At 37.4% G+C, this 17,606-nt stretch overlaps 1 protein-coding gene across 12 annotated transcripts in view; it reads right to left on the bottom strand.

Moving 5' to 3' along the window:
• The window catches only part of WDFY3 (WD repeat and FYVE domain containing 3), a 159,688-nt gene that overhangs the window by 67,413 nt on the left and 74,669 nt on the right, over positions 1-17,606 (bottom strand). For 11 of the 12 annotated variants that reach the window (XR_009486147.1, XM_059843938.1, XM_059843939.1 and 8 more), the window contains 7 exons: positions 15,742-15,928; positions 12,883-13,049; positions 9,859-10,326; positions 8,402-8,500; positions 6,017-6,210; positions 3,437-3,894; positions 1,404-1,487 (listed from right to left, as the gene is read on the bottom strand). Coding sequence is in view for 11 of the 12 variants with exons in the window: in XM_059843938.1 (XP_059699921.1) it covers positions 1,404-1,487; positions 3,437-3,894; positions 6,017-6,210; positions 8,402-8,500; positions 9,859-10,326; positions 12,883-13,049; positions 15,742-15,928 (1,657 nt within the window). In the remaining variant the exon portion in view is untranslated. The remainder of the gene's footprint in view (positions 1-1,403; positions 1,488-3,436; positions 3,895-6,016; positions 6,211-8,401; positions 8,501-9,858; positions 10,327-12,882; positions 13,050-15,741; positions 15,929-17,606) is intronic. The other variant, XM_059843932.1, reaches the window with a different exon arrangement.

Below are 17,606 nucleotides of genomic sequence, written 5' to 3'. Positions count from 1 at the left end.
TCACACCCTGGAATCAGCTCCTGTTTGGCAGGCACTGCTAGTGTTCTGCTGCAAGCCTTTGCATACCTGTGTGTTTGAGTAATTCAGCGAACCTGAGCAGCCCTGCCACCTACATCTGGGAGAACAGCAAAATGTAGCAAAGGGATGGGCAATCTGCAACTAGAGGTTGCAGGGCTGAAGCTGTAAAGAGCCTTCAGAGAACACACTGTTTTATACATGTTTCTTCAGAGTAAATGACAGGGAAAAGACTTTGGGAGCTAAGGTTTTTCTCTGTAAACTATAATGTTTGTTCTTAAATGCCTCAGTGTTAGGAAAGAAAGGAAATGACAATCTAAGAGGTTGTGGCTTACTGGGCAGGTGCCTTTGTCCAAGCCACTCCCTGTAGAATACCCAGGTATGACTTGGGTAACATTATTTAGTAAAGAAAACACTGCCTATTAACCTCCTTTAGTATAAACATTCCTTTCAAATCAGTTTCCAAAAGCATCTTTGGTTGTTTTCCTTTGCAAAATATTTTACATTCCAACCATGAAGCTTGATGGCCTAGCTTAAGCAGTATACCACTTAATAATGATAATATTTTCTACTCATGGCACCTGCATGTCAGATAACCCTGGGTCTTTCAAATGCCTTTTTAGCTCTCAAAAGCAAATCTCTGTCTAACATGAATCTGCAGATGGTGAAGGGCTGCTCCCTTCCCTGGAGACTCTGGAAAAATTTTTTTTGTATTTGCACAAACCTGTAAATAACACTGCTCATACAGAACCTTTATTTAAAAAAAATATGAAAGTCTACCAGACACATTAAGTTGCAAAGAAAAGACTGTAGCTTAGGAGTGAAAGCAGGTGCTTGGATTTCTGAATTGGGCCATTTGTGCTTTCTTTCCAAACCTTTTAATTCATCATGTCTCTACATTATTTGGTAGTCAAGTACTGACAGGATCATTCCTTACTTTTTATTATCTGTAATTACTAATAAATGAGCACCTTTACAAGCATTCACCTTTCACCAAAAGTAAGCTTTCTTGAAAAATTAGTCAGGAAAAAAGAAATCCTGCTGTATTCATTGATCTACTAGCATAGTCTGAATGCCTTTGAACTGTTCCTGAGAGTGCGATATATACATCCCTTAGATAATTTCTTATACTAGGCTTTATTTGGTTTTGAAACACAAGCCTAACTTTAAGTACTAAGGGAATCTGGAGACATCACTAATCTCACCACTGCCTAGGATTCACAATGAAACATGCCTTTGCATTTTTTTTATCCAGTAAACACACAAGTGGAAATGCACTCCTCAGAACACAAATTTAAGAGAAACATCCCTCCCCCCAAAACTAAGAAACACAACAGCAAGAGAGAAAAATCGGAAAGGAGATCAGCTTGTCTTTGAAGGGTCGGTACCTTTTCCTGGACAAAGCTGGCGTACCCCAAGGAGAGGGGAGAGAAGTCTCATTTGTCAGGCAAGGAGGGATCTGTTCTGCACGACTACAGACAAAACAGACAGGGGTAGGACAGAGAGGTTAGAGAAGAAATCAGAGGCCATAAGCTTGTTAGTTTTACAAAAGCACTGATAAAATTGTTACTTGGATCCATCTTTCAGAAACAACATGGACAACGAAGGACAAACTGAACGACAACCTCAGGTGAACACACAGACATGCAAAGTGTGCACAGGTCTTGTGGTGTGACTCTGCACTGCTTATTCAGTGCTCTGCTGAGAGTTACTGATACCAGCAAAGCAAAACATCTTTCAATGTTCAACAGCAGAAATTCAGAGGAGAAAGTAAAGCTTCAGTAAATAAGATATAACCAACAGGAGTAAGAAATAAAGTCAATGTAAATTCGATAATGAATGAAGAACAGAAAATTTAAAGAAGAATAAATCACTGAAAATAACAACCAAAAAAAAAAAAGGAACTTAGTGAGGTATCTTATGCAACATCATCATGTGATTTACTTACCCCATTGTCTCCTCATTCTCTACTGTTGGCCAGTGTCAACTTCTACAGTATGAGTAACACATTCTTAATACAAATTGTCCTCCTGCTACCTGAATGCTTTAATAATACTTCAAAATGAGATCAATTAAACTGATTTCTGGCATTGCCATTTTGGTGAACGTGCCAGAGTGTGAGTGTGTGTGTGCATGTTAGGGTGGTTTTTTTGTTGGTTTGTTAGTCGTTAACATTTTCTTTAAAGAAGAGAAAAGCACTAAGATCTCTTGCTTTGGGGGCAAGATGCCCCATCTTATTAGAACAGGGTCACATACATTCAAAGGCTGGGGTATAGATAGCTTAAAGGTCCCAGATATGAAGGTTTGGTCTGTGTTTCATGTTTTGTACTTTACATTGTGGCAAAAACTACTTTAAGACAAGCCAATCTTCAATACATATTTCACAAAGTTTTGTTGTCATTTTGAACCTTTAAAACATATTTCTGTTCATTTTGAGTCTCATTAAAATTTAAATTCAAGTTGTTTCACTCTGGGAGTGTCTCCCAGTTGAATTTAAAAAACCAATTAATTTACAGACTACCTAGAACTTTAAAGAACAAGTAAATCCATGTAAAACAAGATGTTCATCTTATGTGCTAGGAAGGAGAAAAAGAGGCGTAGGGAAGGCCTTATCGGTCTCTAATACTACTTTGAGAGATAGTCATAGCAGTAAAATGTCCATCTCTTCTCCCAAATAACTAGCCAAAAGGCAAGAGGAAATTGCCTCAAGTTGAACCAGGGGAAGTTTAGATTTGATATTTGGAAAAAAAATTCACCAAAAGGGTTATCAAGCATTGGAACAGGCTGCCCTTAGATGGAGTTGAGTCATCATTCCTAGCGGTCTTTAAAAGATGTGTAGATGTGGCACTGAAGGACATGGTTTAGTGGTTGATTAGTAGTGCCAAATTTACAGTTAGACCTGATCTTAAGAGCATTTTCCAACCTAAATGATCCTATGTTTCTAAATTAATCATGGTATTATTTCATCATTTACTTTAAAGCTCCATATCAAATGAAACATGAAGTTAAGGTATGACATTCAACAACCAAATTTTAATTTCACTTAATAAAAGCATAAAAATAGAGTTTTTCTAATGATGATAATGCAACCTGTCAGCCTATCAACCAAAAGGTTGCTTCAACACATAAAATATAAACATTAACTGATACCTCTATATTAACTGCTGCCATGACAAAAACATCCAACAACATCCAGAGAGAATGTTGTATGCCCTGGAGAACACCAGCAAGCTAAGTCATTATTTGGTCAGATGTTGACACCTTATCCTCCTCTCAGTGGAGTGAAGGAAGAAAGAAGTAGATTAAAATGGAAATACAAAAGCAATGAAGGTATCTGAAGATAACTATTTTGGGGAACACTGGTGTGGGACAGGCAGAGAAGATGAAAGAAAAGAAGAAGAAAAAAAAGCAAAGGTCATACCTGTCAAAAGAATCTGTTGCTACCTTGTAGAGGTAAATAAAAAGTTTGCTGCAGTGCCTTAGAGTAGGTGACACAGAATCCAGGGATATTAGGTCATCATCCAAAAGCCTTTGAAACAGTTGTGTATTTGAAGGGAAGACATTCAAGGGACTTATTTTCCTCAAGTCTGAGAAGCAGCCAAGTAATCGAACAGCATCTGCCAGTTTTTCATACTGGATCTCTGTCTTGAAGAAGTGAGAGTTGGCTGGCTCGTAGCGCATTGCTGCAGTCAATGTGCAGAACACAGTGTGAAGCAGTTCAAACACTTGGTTCTGGTTTACTTTTTCCCAGCCATTCTTAGGTGGTGAGCACAAAGATCTTTCCATGGCAACAAGTAAAGATGTGACGTACACAAATCCACCAACTTTCCTAAAAACAGTTCTTGTGCGGTGACTCTCTCTCAGCACCAAGAGTAGGGCCTGTGGACAAAACAAACAATCAAAACAGGGAAACAACAGCAACAAAAAGCAGCAGCATTACAAACAGTCTGGGAAAAGGTAGGAACATTTTTGTTAACAAAACATTGTTGTGCTAGTAAAATCCTCATGTCACGTGTCAGAACTTGGTAATGCCCGAAATCTCTGAAGACCAACTTTTACTACAAAAATTCTGATACTCAAAAGTTTACAGATTAAAGAAAAATATTAGGGGGCAAAGTAGAACATTGAACCCTTATTTAGAAATAAGAAATTACCTCCAACAGAAAAGACCTGACCAAGCCCAGAATGGAACCCAAAATTCCCAATTCTCTTAGTGACTAGGTAGAGAATATCTCTGTTAGAAAGCAATCTTCTCTGCCATCACACTTCACAAACAATTTCAAACAAGAGAAGGCAAATTACTTGTTTCAGCAATGAAAATTCTAAACCTTGAAGCATCCTAACAGTCTCCTAGAAATCAACAATGTGGAAGCACCTGGCAGCTAAGAATCCACAATGGAACTCAAATATAACAACTCAGTTGGCAAATTCAGGCAGTAAAAATTAGCCAAATATGCCCACTTATTTTTACCTTTCCTATATAAATCTCTGAATTGAGACTGAGACTATATTTTAAGAGTTTCTTCTCAAAAGTAAGCCATAGACAGAAACGAAAGTGGATAAAACCTTACTTGCTGAACAAATAAATGCAAAGCCAAGGTATAAACAGCAGAAAATACATGAACTTAGGTACTAGAGAATAATACTCATTATCTGTGAAATCAAGGGGTGGAGAAGCCCCTCCATACAGCCAAAAACAAACAAAAAGGATACCTGTCATCGGAAGTTTGACCCATGTGTGAATGTAGAAGAAAAACTCTCCCAACAGAAAGCATCATAAACAATAGAAAAATGTTACCGATACAGAGAAATAGGCCAGGGGGAATTTCCCATGACCGAAAGCTTACTTCTTCAGAATCAAGCTGCTTTTTTAAGCACTCAGAAGATGGGTAGTGAAATAGCAGGACTGGCATTCCTCTGAAGGCACTATCTCCTTTCTTGACAAACTTGACCAAACAGTAAGAGACACATCACCACCCTGTTCTGAGCTGTCAGTTCCATAACCAAAACTATTGAGAACAGCATCAATGGAGGAGAAGTTCAACAGGTCAAGGGAAAGACAGAAATCCTGATTTTCTGTTAAATCCTCTGGGGAACTCCAATATCTTTCCTTTCCCTGTAAGTATGGTGAATAACTCATGCTCAAAATTTGGTGAAGACCTTCACAGACATTACACAGTAAATTAATAGTTTTATTACTAGCTTTCCTTTCTGTCTTTTGGGATAATATGAAGCTGTTCATCTGCCAGAGAAATACTACAGCTCCTTTAACCTAGATATCTGAGTTCTCCTCTTTAAGACTCATTTGCTTTCTACTATTTGCCTCAGCTTTTCTACCCTAAAATAAATCAGTATTCTGTCAATTTAGAAAATAATATTAGCTACTCTGAGGAGAAATTGTAGGTCTAGATTAGCAAACGAAACACCTAATACAACAGGAAACAGACAAGAGTTTTCTTGCTTCTTCCTCCACTACCAGCCTTACTTTCTTACTCCTCCACTATTTTGCTTAAGCAAGCAAGTTCTTCGCTTTTTCTTCTACTATGATCATTACAATTTGCATTTATATTAATTATTTCAGCATTCATAGATACAAATTGGTAAAATAAGATGCCACAGAAAATGCAAGCCAAAGATGAAAATAAATGTACGTTACTTGCTTGCTTTTTTTTCCATATGTATTCCCATTATTTTTAACTCAATAAGACCCCACCAGGGAAAATTATCATAACTGCAGCACCTCATTTTCTACGCACAAACATGATGACGCTAAAGACACACTGACTAGCCTACATGTCCAGTTCTGAAGCCTACCATGAATAGATGGTAGAAAGGAAAAATAAAAACATGGATCAAATATATGTATCAACTCCAGAGAAAATCTACATACTACCTAAACATCACCCATCCAATCCAGCTCAATCCAATGCCCTTCTCAGTGTTTTCTCTCAAGGAACAACACCTTAGGAGCAAGAGTGCTGAAGAAGAACCCTTCACCTACCCTTAGGATGTCAGTTTTGAGCTGCAGTTCCGTGGGTGGGGCCGAGTGCATCAGCCCCAGCAGGGTGCCCATGTCGTCCTCTCCACTGGGTGACAACACCAGCTGCTGGATGATCATCAAGGCGTGCTGGCGGCACTGCGGATACTTCACAATGTTGTGCACGCACCTGGCACCACCAAACTCCCTGAAAATGCCTGCTCAGAAAGAGGGTGGCAGCGTAAGCACTTTTAAGAGTAAGCAAAATACAGCCAGCGGCAAATAATGACAACAAAACAACAGCAAAGGTGTTAATTTTCATTTCTACGGAATGAAGAGCAGAGTTTTAGCTCTATGGGTGTGTAATGATGTACTACTATTTTTCCTCCTCTAATACAAACAAAAAAAGAACTTCAATGTCTTCTGACAAAATTTTTCACTAAAGGCATTGCGTACAAGGATGGAGGTCAGCTCTAAGAATTTCCTCAATAATTCTGTTTCTCCAATAGCAGTTACTCTTTCCATGCTAGAGGTCAAAGAGTCTCAGGATGAAATAAAAATGTACCAAACCCTCCATGTTTTGTGAAGACCATATACTGTTCTGGTTTAGGGTAGTGTTATCTTACATTTAGTAACGACCTAAATGCAGTAAGAACTGAAAATATGACTGGGATGTTTCTGGACACAAGCAATGGTTGAGAAGTGCTTCAGTCTATCCACATCATTTGTAAGACTCTGCAGAAGATTTTTTGTGGCAAGACCTACCCCTGTAGACATTAAGCGTAAGTCAAACAGTGTTTTTCAAATTTGCTGGCTACTGCAATAACCAAAAATTGTATGAAAATTGATTCTGAAAGCATTACAAACCCCAAAGTGGAATATATATGGCATATATAATGTGTGTTTAGTACAGTGTCAGCACCTAGAGCATTGCTCTATGTTAATTACTGAATATGAAAACTGACTGGGGAAATGGATCAATGCTGCATTACTGCATCAAAAGGGATAATTTTCCATGCGACAATAAACTCAAAGAGCAGTTTAAATTATCAAGTTCAGGATTAACAAGTTGATTCCCTCTAATATATATACATATATATACACACACACACACACACACACACACACACACACAGAGAGATGAATCCCACTATCCATTTCCTGCCTCCTGCTTTCTCTATGTCCTTTGGATCAGAGATGGATTCAGTGCAAAAGAAGAGACCTCAGACCTTGAGAAAGATGAATTTGTTGCACTCCTTCACAAGTAAAGACTATCTCCTTTGTGATCAGGTTTTTTCACGGAGACTGGAAGATAACATTTTATGTTTCTCCCACTCTTAATGTAGGTCCTCAACTATCCAGTGAACCTGTGTGGGTCTGGACATCCAGATTTCCTGCTGAAATGTAGCTGTCAGTTCTGCAATACTCCAGAGAGCTTATCAGAGAGACTGGTTTAAGAGCAGAAACCAAGCACTGAGTGTGGTATGAATCACTGCAAGGCTCTGCCTAGTTATGCTTCTGTGATGACCTATAACCTCTGCTGGCCTCTGGATACAGTGCCACTGCACTCACATCCTAGTACAGACAGCAGCCAAACTTTTTGAGAAATAGTTTCTCAGCTCCACCTGTAGGCTCTGTACTACTCCTGAACTGGGAGAGCTACTGATGAAATGAGGCCCTTGAACTCCCCAAGATTCCTCTGAAATATCATCTGTGGCATGATCCCAAAGTGCCGACGACTTTTACACAGTCCCATGTCTGTTCCTCCAGTGATTCAGAGATTAAATCAGTTCTGAGAAGCAGCAAGGAGGTCCTGATGGCTGATTGATGCTTCCTAGGTGAGGTCAGGAACACCATCTAACAGCAGCCAAGGGTTTGTCGCAAGGCAGGTGGATGCTACCACGGTCTCAAAATCACTAAGTCTTGGTTAATGAAGCGTAATACAAAACTGCCTGATTTACAAAAGGACAATTGTAACAGAGCTCTGTTTGTATATACTGACTGGGAATAACTCTTTAATATAAATGAAAAAACATCTTTAACTAAAGATACAGGCATTACATTAAGTAGACATGACACTGTGAACACTGAACTACATTTCTAATTATGCACTTAAATTTTTGAATATCCAAACAGCCTTACAAGCACTACCATGAATTATTATAGACCTGTTGAAGAGTGATGGGGTCTGGTGTTTGCCTTCAAGTAAACAATACCAAAGAAATTTAAGTTAAACACTATCTTGTTCTCCTTATTTTATGCACTCTAGGCTATGTTGTCTATTCTCGTTGCTAGGAAAACTTGGCCAGAGAGAACGTGTATTTCAGCATATTTGAATACTGGCCTAAAGATAGAAAGTCAAGTAATGATTTTATTTATACATATCTTGACAACAATCTTTTCACCCACCTGCATTTGTGTTTGATCCTTGTAGTAGTACTGTCAGGGTCTCCATAACCAATAAAGCCAGCTGCTTTTGGTCCTCGAATGAACTGTTTCTTGAATCCACTACAAAAAATTTCAGAATCTAAAGTCATAGAAAATATCACTCTTTTCAAAGATGTCTCTTAATACTTTCCACCAACACTTTTATTTTCTTTGCTTCCCCAGAGACCATGCAGCCCCACCATTTTCCAAAGCAAGCTGCGATTTAGTCTACACATGCATTCCTGGGAAAGCTTAACTATGAATCATATGAAAAGTTAACTTAAAAAAGACAAGAATTTAAGGTTTAAGAGCACTGTGAGCTCCACTGTGAGTGCCTGATATTGCAGCTATTGTTTCTTTGAGCCACAAAACTACACCAGTTGAAGATTAACTGCATCTGCTCTTGGTCAGTTTTCAGTACCTGAAAAGAGAAATTCTGCACAAAACCCACAAAACTACACTCACATAATTAGGGCAAACGTGCTGATTGCTTAACAGGTGTAGCAGACCAACACTGCAATTGGCATAGTACACACAGAGAAACACTCTAGGAAAAACAGTGGGATTTTAGTTATTTTAAATTACTCTAATAAAAAGTAAACCCCAACACAAGGACATGTGCATCCAGGTAGCACCCTGATTAGATGACAATTTCATCCATTTATTTACAGGAACATAAGAACTGATGTGTTTTCCAACAGAGTTGAGGTGAATAAAGCTTTCTAAGTAACCTACAGCTATCACTCACTAATGAAGCTTCATACAATTAAATCCAGGTGAAACATCCAGCAGTTATGGTTAAAAATTAAGTGTCACTGATGCACACAAGCTTAACTGCAGTTTGAATGAAGAATGTAAAAAAAATTGTCTGTCTGTGCATGTAGGCTCCTATGGCAAATGGCAGAGCCTGCTTTGGAGGCCTAACAGCTAGAGCTTATCTGAGATGCTCCAGTCTGGAGACAACTCATCTTCATTTATTTTTTTTAATGCTTAGAAAAATGTAGACCCAGCTTATAAAAAAGTCTCTTATTAAGAGCTCAGATATGTGCTCTATAGTATTTTTTCAAATCTGGGGCTAAACATGAAATTACAAAGTACCTTTTGTTAGGAAGAACATTGATGGTATGCATTGCCCTGGTACTTTTTTCACATTAAGTAACAAATATTGAACCAGTACATCAAAAAATCATTTAGAAAGCAAAATATGAGCTCGTACTACTTTGCATTCATACAGCATCATTCATTAAGGTTAGCCTCGAGCTTCTCTCAAGAAACTGAGAGAAGCAAATCCAGTGAGCTTTTAAGATAGCACAGCAGTCCTCAACAGAATTCAGCCCTTGAAATACATGTTCAGACTCTCTCATTTCTCCTAAATGCAACACTCCACTATTTCCAGCCAAAAAAGACAAGTATTAGAAAAATGGAAATGGACACACTACCTTGATCATTCAGTGCCTGAGTGGGATCTTTCAAAAGGGCTGCATATTTATGAAGAAGATTTACCATCACCTCCAGAAGCCCCACTTCCCTGAAGACATCCTTAAAGATGTAATCATGACGACTGAACTTCAAGAGCGTCTTCATGGCAATGATGCTACACTGAAAAGAAGTGCTGGATTTTAAAAGGATGCTCACACTGATCAGTTCTTTACAGGGTATGTAATTCAAGCTGAAGACAACCAATTCCAGCATCTCAAAGTATTTGGTCTGCACTTCTGGAAGTTTAGGAATTTTCTCTGCAAACTGAGACAATGTGTGCTGCGATTCCAAAATGAAGTAGTTGGCACTGTCCGCCATATAAATATTCGTGATGGCATCAAGGATGATTTGTGCTAGATAGTTGGTTTTTGCTCTCAAAAATGCATTCTGGAGGACAGAAAATGCTTGAATATTCCTCACGCTATGACCTAAATTAGGAAACAAAGTGGGATGGGAGGAAAAAGGAAAGAGAAAGTTCTTAATCTTAATAAACAATTAATACCATTATTAATAATGATCCACGCATTTTAATAAGTAGGAATAAAATAACAATGTATGATGTCACTTTTATTTATAAAAAGTAATTAAAATTAACTTCAAAAAAGCCTCTGCACATCCACTTACACTGCGAATTCCACAACCTACTATTCTTTAGGATGGCATCTTAATAAATATTTGGTAGTAAGAGTTTATGTAAGCAGCTAAAGATGCTGATGATAATTCATAAGTACACTGATTTAGTGTTAAAATGTACATGGGATACAGTCCCAGAGACAAAACAAAACCTGCTCATGACGTACCCACACCATAGGAGAACTCATTATACATTCTGTGTTCCATAATGCAGAACACAGCCCTTGCAGTTGGGAATAAAAGAGCTTTGGTAGGGCCCGGTACTGTTAACAACTACAGAATTAAAAAACAGGGAAAGAGCTGTGAAGCATAAAGTAGCTATAATATTAGCACACAAATATCTTACAGCTTTAAAGCTCAGTCACATTTCTTCTTGTAAGTACCTTCAAGCTTGATTGATATCTCATTCACTTAGCTAAAGAATGTATCATTTATGAGCATGCCCCAAAATTTTTTATGAGCAGATATTATTCTTATTCTACTCAAAAGATGCCTTAAATTCAACTTTTTAAACTTCTGTAGGAATAGTACAAGACACAGTGGATGGATCCCATGATACAACTAATGGTAAAATATAACTAACAAAATACACAATCAAGAGTGAGAACTTTAAAGACAATCTAAACAAAGCATTTAGGATGTTTTAACAACAAAATTTTACTTGATTTTTTTCCAATAAAGGTATATGCAAACTGTTAACCTGATTTGAAAACCCTTTCATAAACAAAAAATTCTTATTTATTATGTATTCTCTATGGCACACTACTCTCTTCATTTTCGTAAACTAAGTTGTCCAACTGAAGAGTAAATTCAATTATCTTCATGCCTAGCCTCCCCACCTTCCATTTCAGCATTTCTCCAGAAGGCAAGAGAAAATTCCTTTGTAAAAGAACATTGGAACAATTTCACATCTGGAAGAATATTAGTTACATTTTAACACAGTTGTTCCTAAAAGGACTTATTTACATGCTTTCTTTACTATGAAAATGTTCAAATGAGGGGATTTAGAGCTTCTTAAATGTGACAGGAACATAATAGTATCAGATACAACTATTAATATTCTGACTTAGTACCAATAGTTGTTCCAGGCAATCAAGTAGATTAATCAAATTATTTTTGATTATTAGGAGGACCCCTGAAGAAACCAAATTCTAACCAGCTTTTCAGAGTTCAAGAACTAAAACTATTTAAATGAAAATAATTGAGAAATTAGTAAATTGAGAAAACACAGTCTTCATAAAAAGACAATTTGCCAACATTACGAAAAGCAGGTAAAAAGAATAGAGATGTCCTGACAAATACTGCAAAGTTAAAGAATTCTTTTGCAGATTGCAACAGACCATGGTTCTCTCAAAATATTGTATCAGAAAAGCTGATTAACCTAAAAAAAACTTATTATCAAAACATGGAGAAATTAAACTCTGAGTGTTCACCTTCTTTCTCTATTTAGTGCAAAAAGAAAAACAATTCCTAAGAACAATGAACTCTCTCCATACCAGAGAAAGGAAGTCACTGTCCAAGGAACGTAGGATGTATATTCATTAGTCTATAAATTTGTAAATGCAATCCTAGAATAAGCTTTTCTTGTGCAGTGGTATATTTCATAAAAGTTCAACTAAGTAGCTCCACAGTCACTATTAAATTCCAAACTCCTTAGTTACATACGAGACTAACCTGAATTTTAAGTTTATGCACAGGATATGAAACATAAGTTTATTCTTATACAACCCTTTCTCCCCCAAGACTTCCTCAACCTTATCTCCAAATTGTAACTGACTGGTTTCAAGCACACCACAAATTTTATCACTCTGATCACACTGGTGATGAAATAACACATTTCAGCTGACAAGTTACATTTGCCTGAGCTGACAAAAGCTTACAGAAAGCAAAGTGGAGTAGGGGAAGGATTTAAAAACAAAAACAAAAACAAACAAACAAACAAAAACAAAACAAACCAAACAAAAAAAAAAACCAAAAAAAAATAAAGCCAGCACATCAGCCTGTCATATCAATTTAGTAAGAGAGCAGCTTAAAACACTATACATCAAATCAATGCATCTCTCCAATAATATAATCTCTGTAAATCTCTACATAGAACAGCTCTGCAAGCTCTGCAGTGAAGAGGCTGGACCTGTCCTCAAAGACAAAAGGCATAAAGCTTTCTTCTCTGGATACCAACCCCAAAATAAAGTATTTGAGACCAAAACACCTGAGTATTTGATACACAATCTTAGGTAAAGAACCCAGACTCAGTTGCAAAGGGTCTGTGCAATACACAGCTGTTCTGTATCTTGTCACTTGCACTTAGAACAACAAAAAAGCAAACAGAGAGAGAAAGAAAGCAGACTCACCTTTGCCTGCCGGCTGTGGGACTGCAAACCCAGGTAGCAGGAAAGGTACTCCAGTGGTAACACCAGCTGGCTTTAGTTCATTGACACCGTATGTTGTTAAGGAAGTTATCAAATTAACTAAGTCCTTCAAAGCATCCTTAGATTCAGCTTCTTTTGCCTGTTCTAATCTAAAGAAAATATAATAGAATCAAGTTAGCAGCACTAGTTTATCTGAACTCAAATCACTTCAGTAAGGTCTGTTTTATTCTTTCAGTTTAGAGACAATTTTACTGCCTGATTCCTGCAGTATTTTCCATGTCCGTAAGTCATACCATTAGGTTAGTCAAACATTGGTCTTAAAAGAGCCAACAGTTATTTGCCATAGGACTTTACCTCATAAATCTCTCCTTCAACTCAACAGTCAGCAGAGAGACATGAAAAATTACGTTAAGAATCCTCTCACAGACATGAAGATACTGTATAGGAAAGTACATGGATAGTCTGTAAATAAATAGATCTGTAATTAACTTGCTAAACTACATCTGCCACTTTGAGAGTGAATATTTTGTGCTAATGAAATGGTATCTTGGTAAAGGCCTAGCACTCACAAGCACAGGATGAAGCACGCTCACTAGAACTACAAACTCTTACCACCTTTGAACACAAGAGAATGGAAATGTTAACATCCCATTCCAACCAATTGTTTACTGACAGGAACACACCATCAGACCAAACCCTAAAAACTGACTCTAACTGAATCCTAGCACCATCCTCATTTTCCTGCTATTTTACCACAAATAACACCATGTTTAATTATTTACTAACTCTGTAGGTCTGAGGAGTAAACTGGGGTCCACATTCTTCTATAGACTCAGGCAGTGCAAGCTCTGTTTTGCTTCTTGTTGACAAACGATTGTGGGAGCCCTTTACAAGCAGCTCATTATGCATCCTCCATCTTCTTCTCAGTCAGACGTGGCTGAGGTGGGAACCTCCTTCAAACAAGAACCTCCTGCAAACAGTCACTACAGAAGCACGGAGCACGCCTATTATCATTCTACTAATCCTCCACATGGCCTGCCCTTTCACATCATCCAGATGAAATTACCAAAGTGCTCCTCTTGCCTTCACAGATCTGCAATTTCTTACTTAGCCACCTTCTTCACACATCCTTCTGCTTTTCCAGCTCCAAAGCCTTTCCTCTTTGCAGCTTGAGAACCAGTGTCCAGATTTCATACCCTCACATGACAGTTATCATCATAAAAGTGCGCCAGAGTGAACAAGTCTCTGTGGGTAGGTTTGAGCCAAAACAGGGAGAATACATCACTGTGGTCCATCACTGACCAATGCATGGGCTCATTCAAGATCACTGCTTTTTGAAAGGAACTATTTTCTCCTAGAAAACCCCCTCAGGAAGAAATGAGGATAACACATTCCTATGCTATTAACCTTTACTGATGTCACCTGATGATCCCGGGTGTCCTCGTTTTCCAATGAGACATGCAAATCCCTAGTCCTCCTACACATTTGGCAGGGACACCCCCCATTCTTTGATCTAAGGATATGCAAGCTTAGGGGAGAATTTGTTTAAAACACTTGTTCTACAGAGAATCACTTTTGTACCTCGATATGTAACATGACAGCATGTTCCCCTCTTATTTCCCCTAAACTCTGGCTGACAGCTTCTGGAAAACATTTGAATCACACTACTTTGAATTAATGCATTAGTGAATATAACGTACTCCAAAACTCCACTTATAGAACAAGAAAAATAACAATTCCTTAACAGGTGCTTTAGCTTTTGTGGCACCAAAGATAACTTATGAGTAATTTTAAGTGCGATTAAAAATGTCCAACGCCATGTCTATGTCTGGTATCCATTTAAAACAAACAAAAATCCCTCTCAGAAGTATACAATGTAGTGGAAAATTTAGTTCAAATATTTGAGTGCCAAACTTCAGCATACTAACACCAAAAATAGGAAGATAACAACATTAGCAGTTCTCAGTAATAATGGCTTAAGCATCTTTGACCCAAATATACTTTGTAAGGTGTACACTTTTAGTTACCCAGTATGTACCTTGGATTTGTAAAATATATATATTTTACAATACCAACAGCTAAGCACTCTTCTTCAGAACTTCATGTTCAAACAAAGCAACATAGACTGCCCATAGATTTTACACAAATAAAGCAATAGACGCTCTTTTTTTTTCTCAGTCAGAAAATCAAAGAAGTTTCTTTCATTAAAAGAAAACAGAGATCACGGATAAATCAGATATCAAAGGTTTTTTGGGCAGGCATTTTCATTAGCATATTTTTTAACGCATTAGCAGCTTAGAAGTACTTTTAATTAGGAAAAAAACCCCTATTCCCTCATAGGATTCACCACATTTACATATGGGATTTTTCACTATGACAGCATGATAATACAATAATTACAGAATTATTTAGGTTGGAAAAGACCTTCAAGATCATTGAGTCCAGCTGTTAACCCAATACAGCCAAGCCCACCACTAAACCATTCTCTCAGACAAAACAAAACAAACACCAACCACTCAAAAAGCACTAGTTCCAGTCAAAATTTTATGTTCTGGATCCTCTCTAAATAGGATTTAGTACCAGTTTTTTTTAGGCAACTGCTATCTTTCCAAAGCAAGAAACACTTAGTAATAAACCAGTACTAAAGAACAAAAAGTTTAACAATGTAGTTTAATAAATGGAGAGAAACACAGAATTCAATGTCTTAATCCTAATATCTTCATTCCATAATGATCTATAATCACTTATTTGTTTAAACCTATAATTTTCTCTTTCTTAAGAAACGTTTTTTTGAAAAATTCTCAGTGATCTGTCTGCATTTCTTCAAGCACTTTTGCCTACCTGAGGAGGAGGTCACAGAGGAAGTTGTATCCCTGCCATATCCTAAAATCATCCAACAACGTTTGGGATACATCACTGGAGTCTTTGAGAAAACAAGAAAGTCCAGCAAACATCTCAACTATTTCTAGGGGAGAAAGGTCATCAGACTGCTGCATGTTCTGGACACACGTGGACAAACATTCCTTTTCTGAAAAGAATTGCAATGGAGAAATTTAGGATTTTACTTACATTAACGACAGCAAGAGGCATAACCGACACACAAAACACAGCAATAAAGTAACTTATTCAAGTATCTCTTGTCACAGAACACTTAACACTACTTGAGGATGAGAAGGATCCTCAAATGACTTTGGATCAGAACCTTAACTTCCTTTTGCTGACCTCTTCCTCCCTTTTACAACCTTTACTCTTGTAAGGAGGAAACTGTGTAGATAAATACTGATTTTTACCTAAAAAGTCTGACAGGATAACTCAACAAAATAAAAAGACAAATATGGCAATTGTAAATAATTCTAAACCATATTTTTTTCTTTTAAAACACAAAGTTATACAAAGCACTGACTTGAAGTGTTATTAAAACTATACATATAAACCTTTACAACATGTCATCTTATTCCTTCTCTGGTTGGCATTTCACTGGCTGACATCAAAGAGACATAGTTGCCTTGCCCTGCATAATTCTCATATTCCATCAATTCATTAGGTCAGTAACAAAGTTTTCTCAAATCTATAGTGAGATTTGAAGTTGTACACTGTTTTAAAGATGCTCCCTTCCATTATTTGCTATTTTAACTTTGCAGCATGCACAACACAAACACAAATCCTTCTAGCTAGACTGATAAAATTTTCCAGAGGTTAAATCAGAGCATGAGAGTGTGAAAGGATGATCCTTTGCATATAATGAAATATCTTAAATTTTTCCTGAATATAAGTTGAGCCTTGTGACAGATGTTATCTCTTCAGTCAGGTTCCCTTTTTAATCAAAAAGAAAGAGGCAATGCTGACTGGTTTTCTTTTTAAAACTCCATTTCACTTTTTAAAGAACCTAGAGTATCTTTTCACATGCCAGCTTTCTTCCTCTACGGATCAAGCCCATAGAGAAGCAATAATGGTAGCAACTGTAACATGCCAAATGACAGTCAAAACTCGAGTTATTTTCTTTTTTGCACTTAATAACAGCTTCACACATATACATACACCTTCTACACTCATCAAAAGCCCACCAGAAGCCTATCACCTTGTAAGTCCTATCTAAAAACACTCAACTGGTGACTATGCTGCGCTTTGAGTAATACTGTACATTCACATCTTTTTGACTGAAACTGGAAACACACTGCTAGCACAAGAAAAAAAACAGACTGAAATTTTCTATGAAATATGTGGGAGCAGGGTGATGTATTCAATAAACCATCAATATAGAGCCTTGTAGCTACTTGCTTCTCAGGGTGTGAGCAACCCAAAATTGTGGGTTTCTTCTTTTCCAGTAGGTATACTGCTAAAATGCATAAGGATGTTAGTTCACTCCAACAGTCAGTCCAATTTAAAAACTACAAATGCTTCCCATGTTGCCCCTCAGTCTAAAGGCCTTAAATATAATTTTAAAAACATATTTAATCGGATTTCTTACCTCAAGTCCTGCATACCTAACCACCCATATGGTTTTCAATTACTGCAAAAAGAATAATTTGTATGCAGAGCTGCTTCCAGGCAGCTAATATCCTCTCCAACACTGATTTTCATTTGCAAGTTGTTGTCAACGACCTTGGCACCTCCCTCTTTACCAGCTCCTTGCAAAGATAGATGGCGACTAAAGCACCACTTTCATTAGCGACCAAAATCAGCAACACGTCCCTGTACAGTTTCCA

The sequence above is a fragment of the Haemorhous mexicanus genome, chromosome 4 (assembly GCF_027477595.1).
Source record: "Haemorhous mexicanus isolate bHaeMex1 chromosome 4, bHaeMex1.pri, whole genome shotgun sequence".
Lineage (NCBI taxonomy): Eukaryota > Metazoa > Chordata > Aves > Passeriformes > Fringillidae > Haemorhous > Haemorhous mexicanus.
The sequence above is the reverse complement of the archived record's forward strand: the minus strand, read 5'-3'. Positions and strand labels throughout refer to the sequence as shown.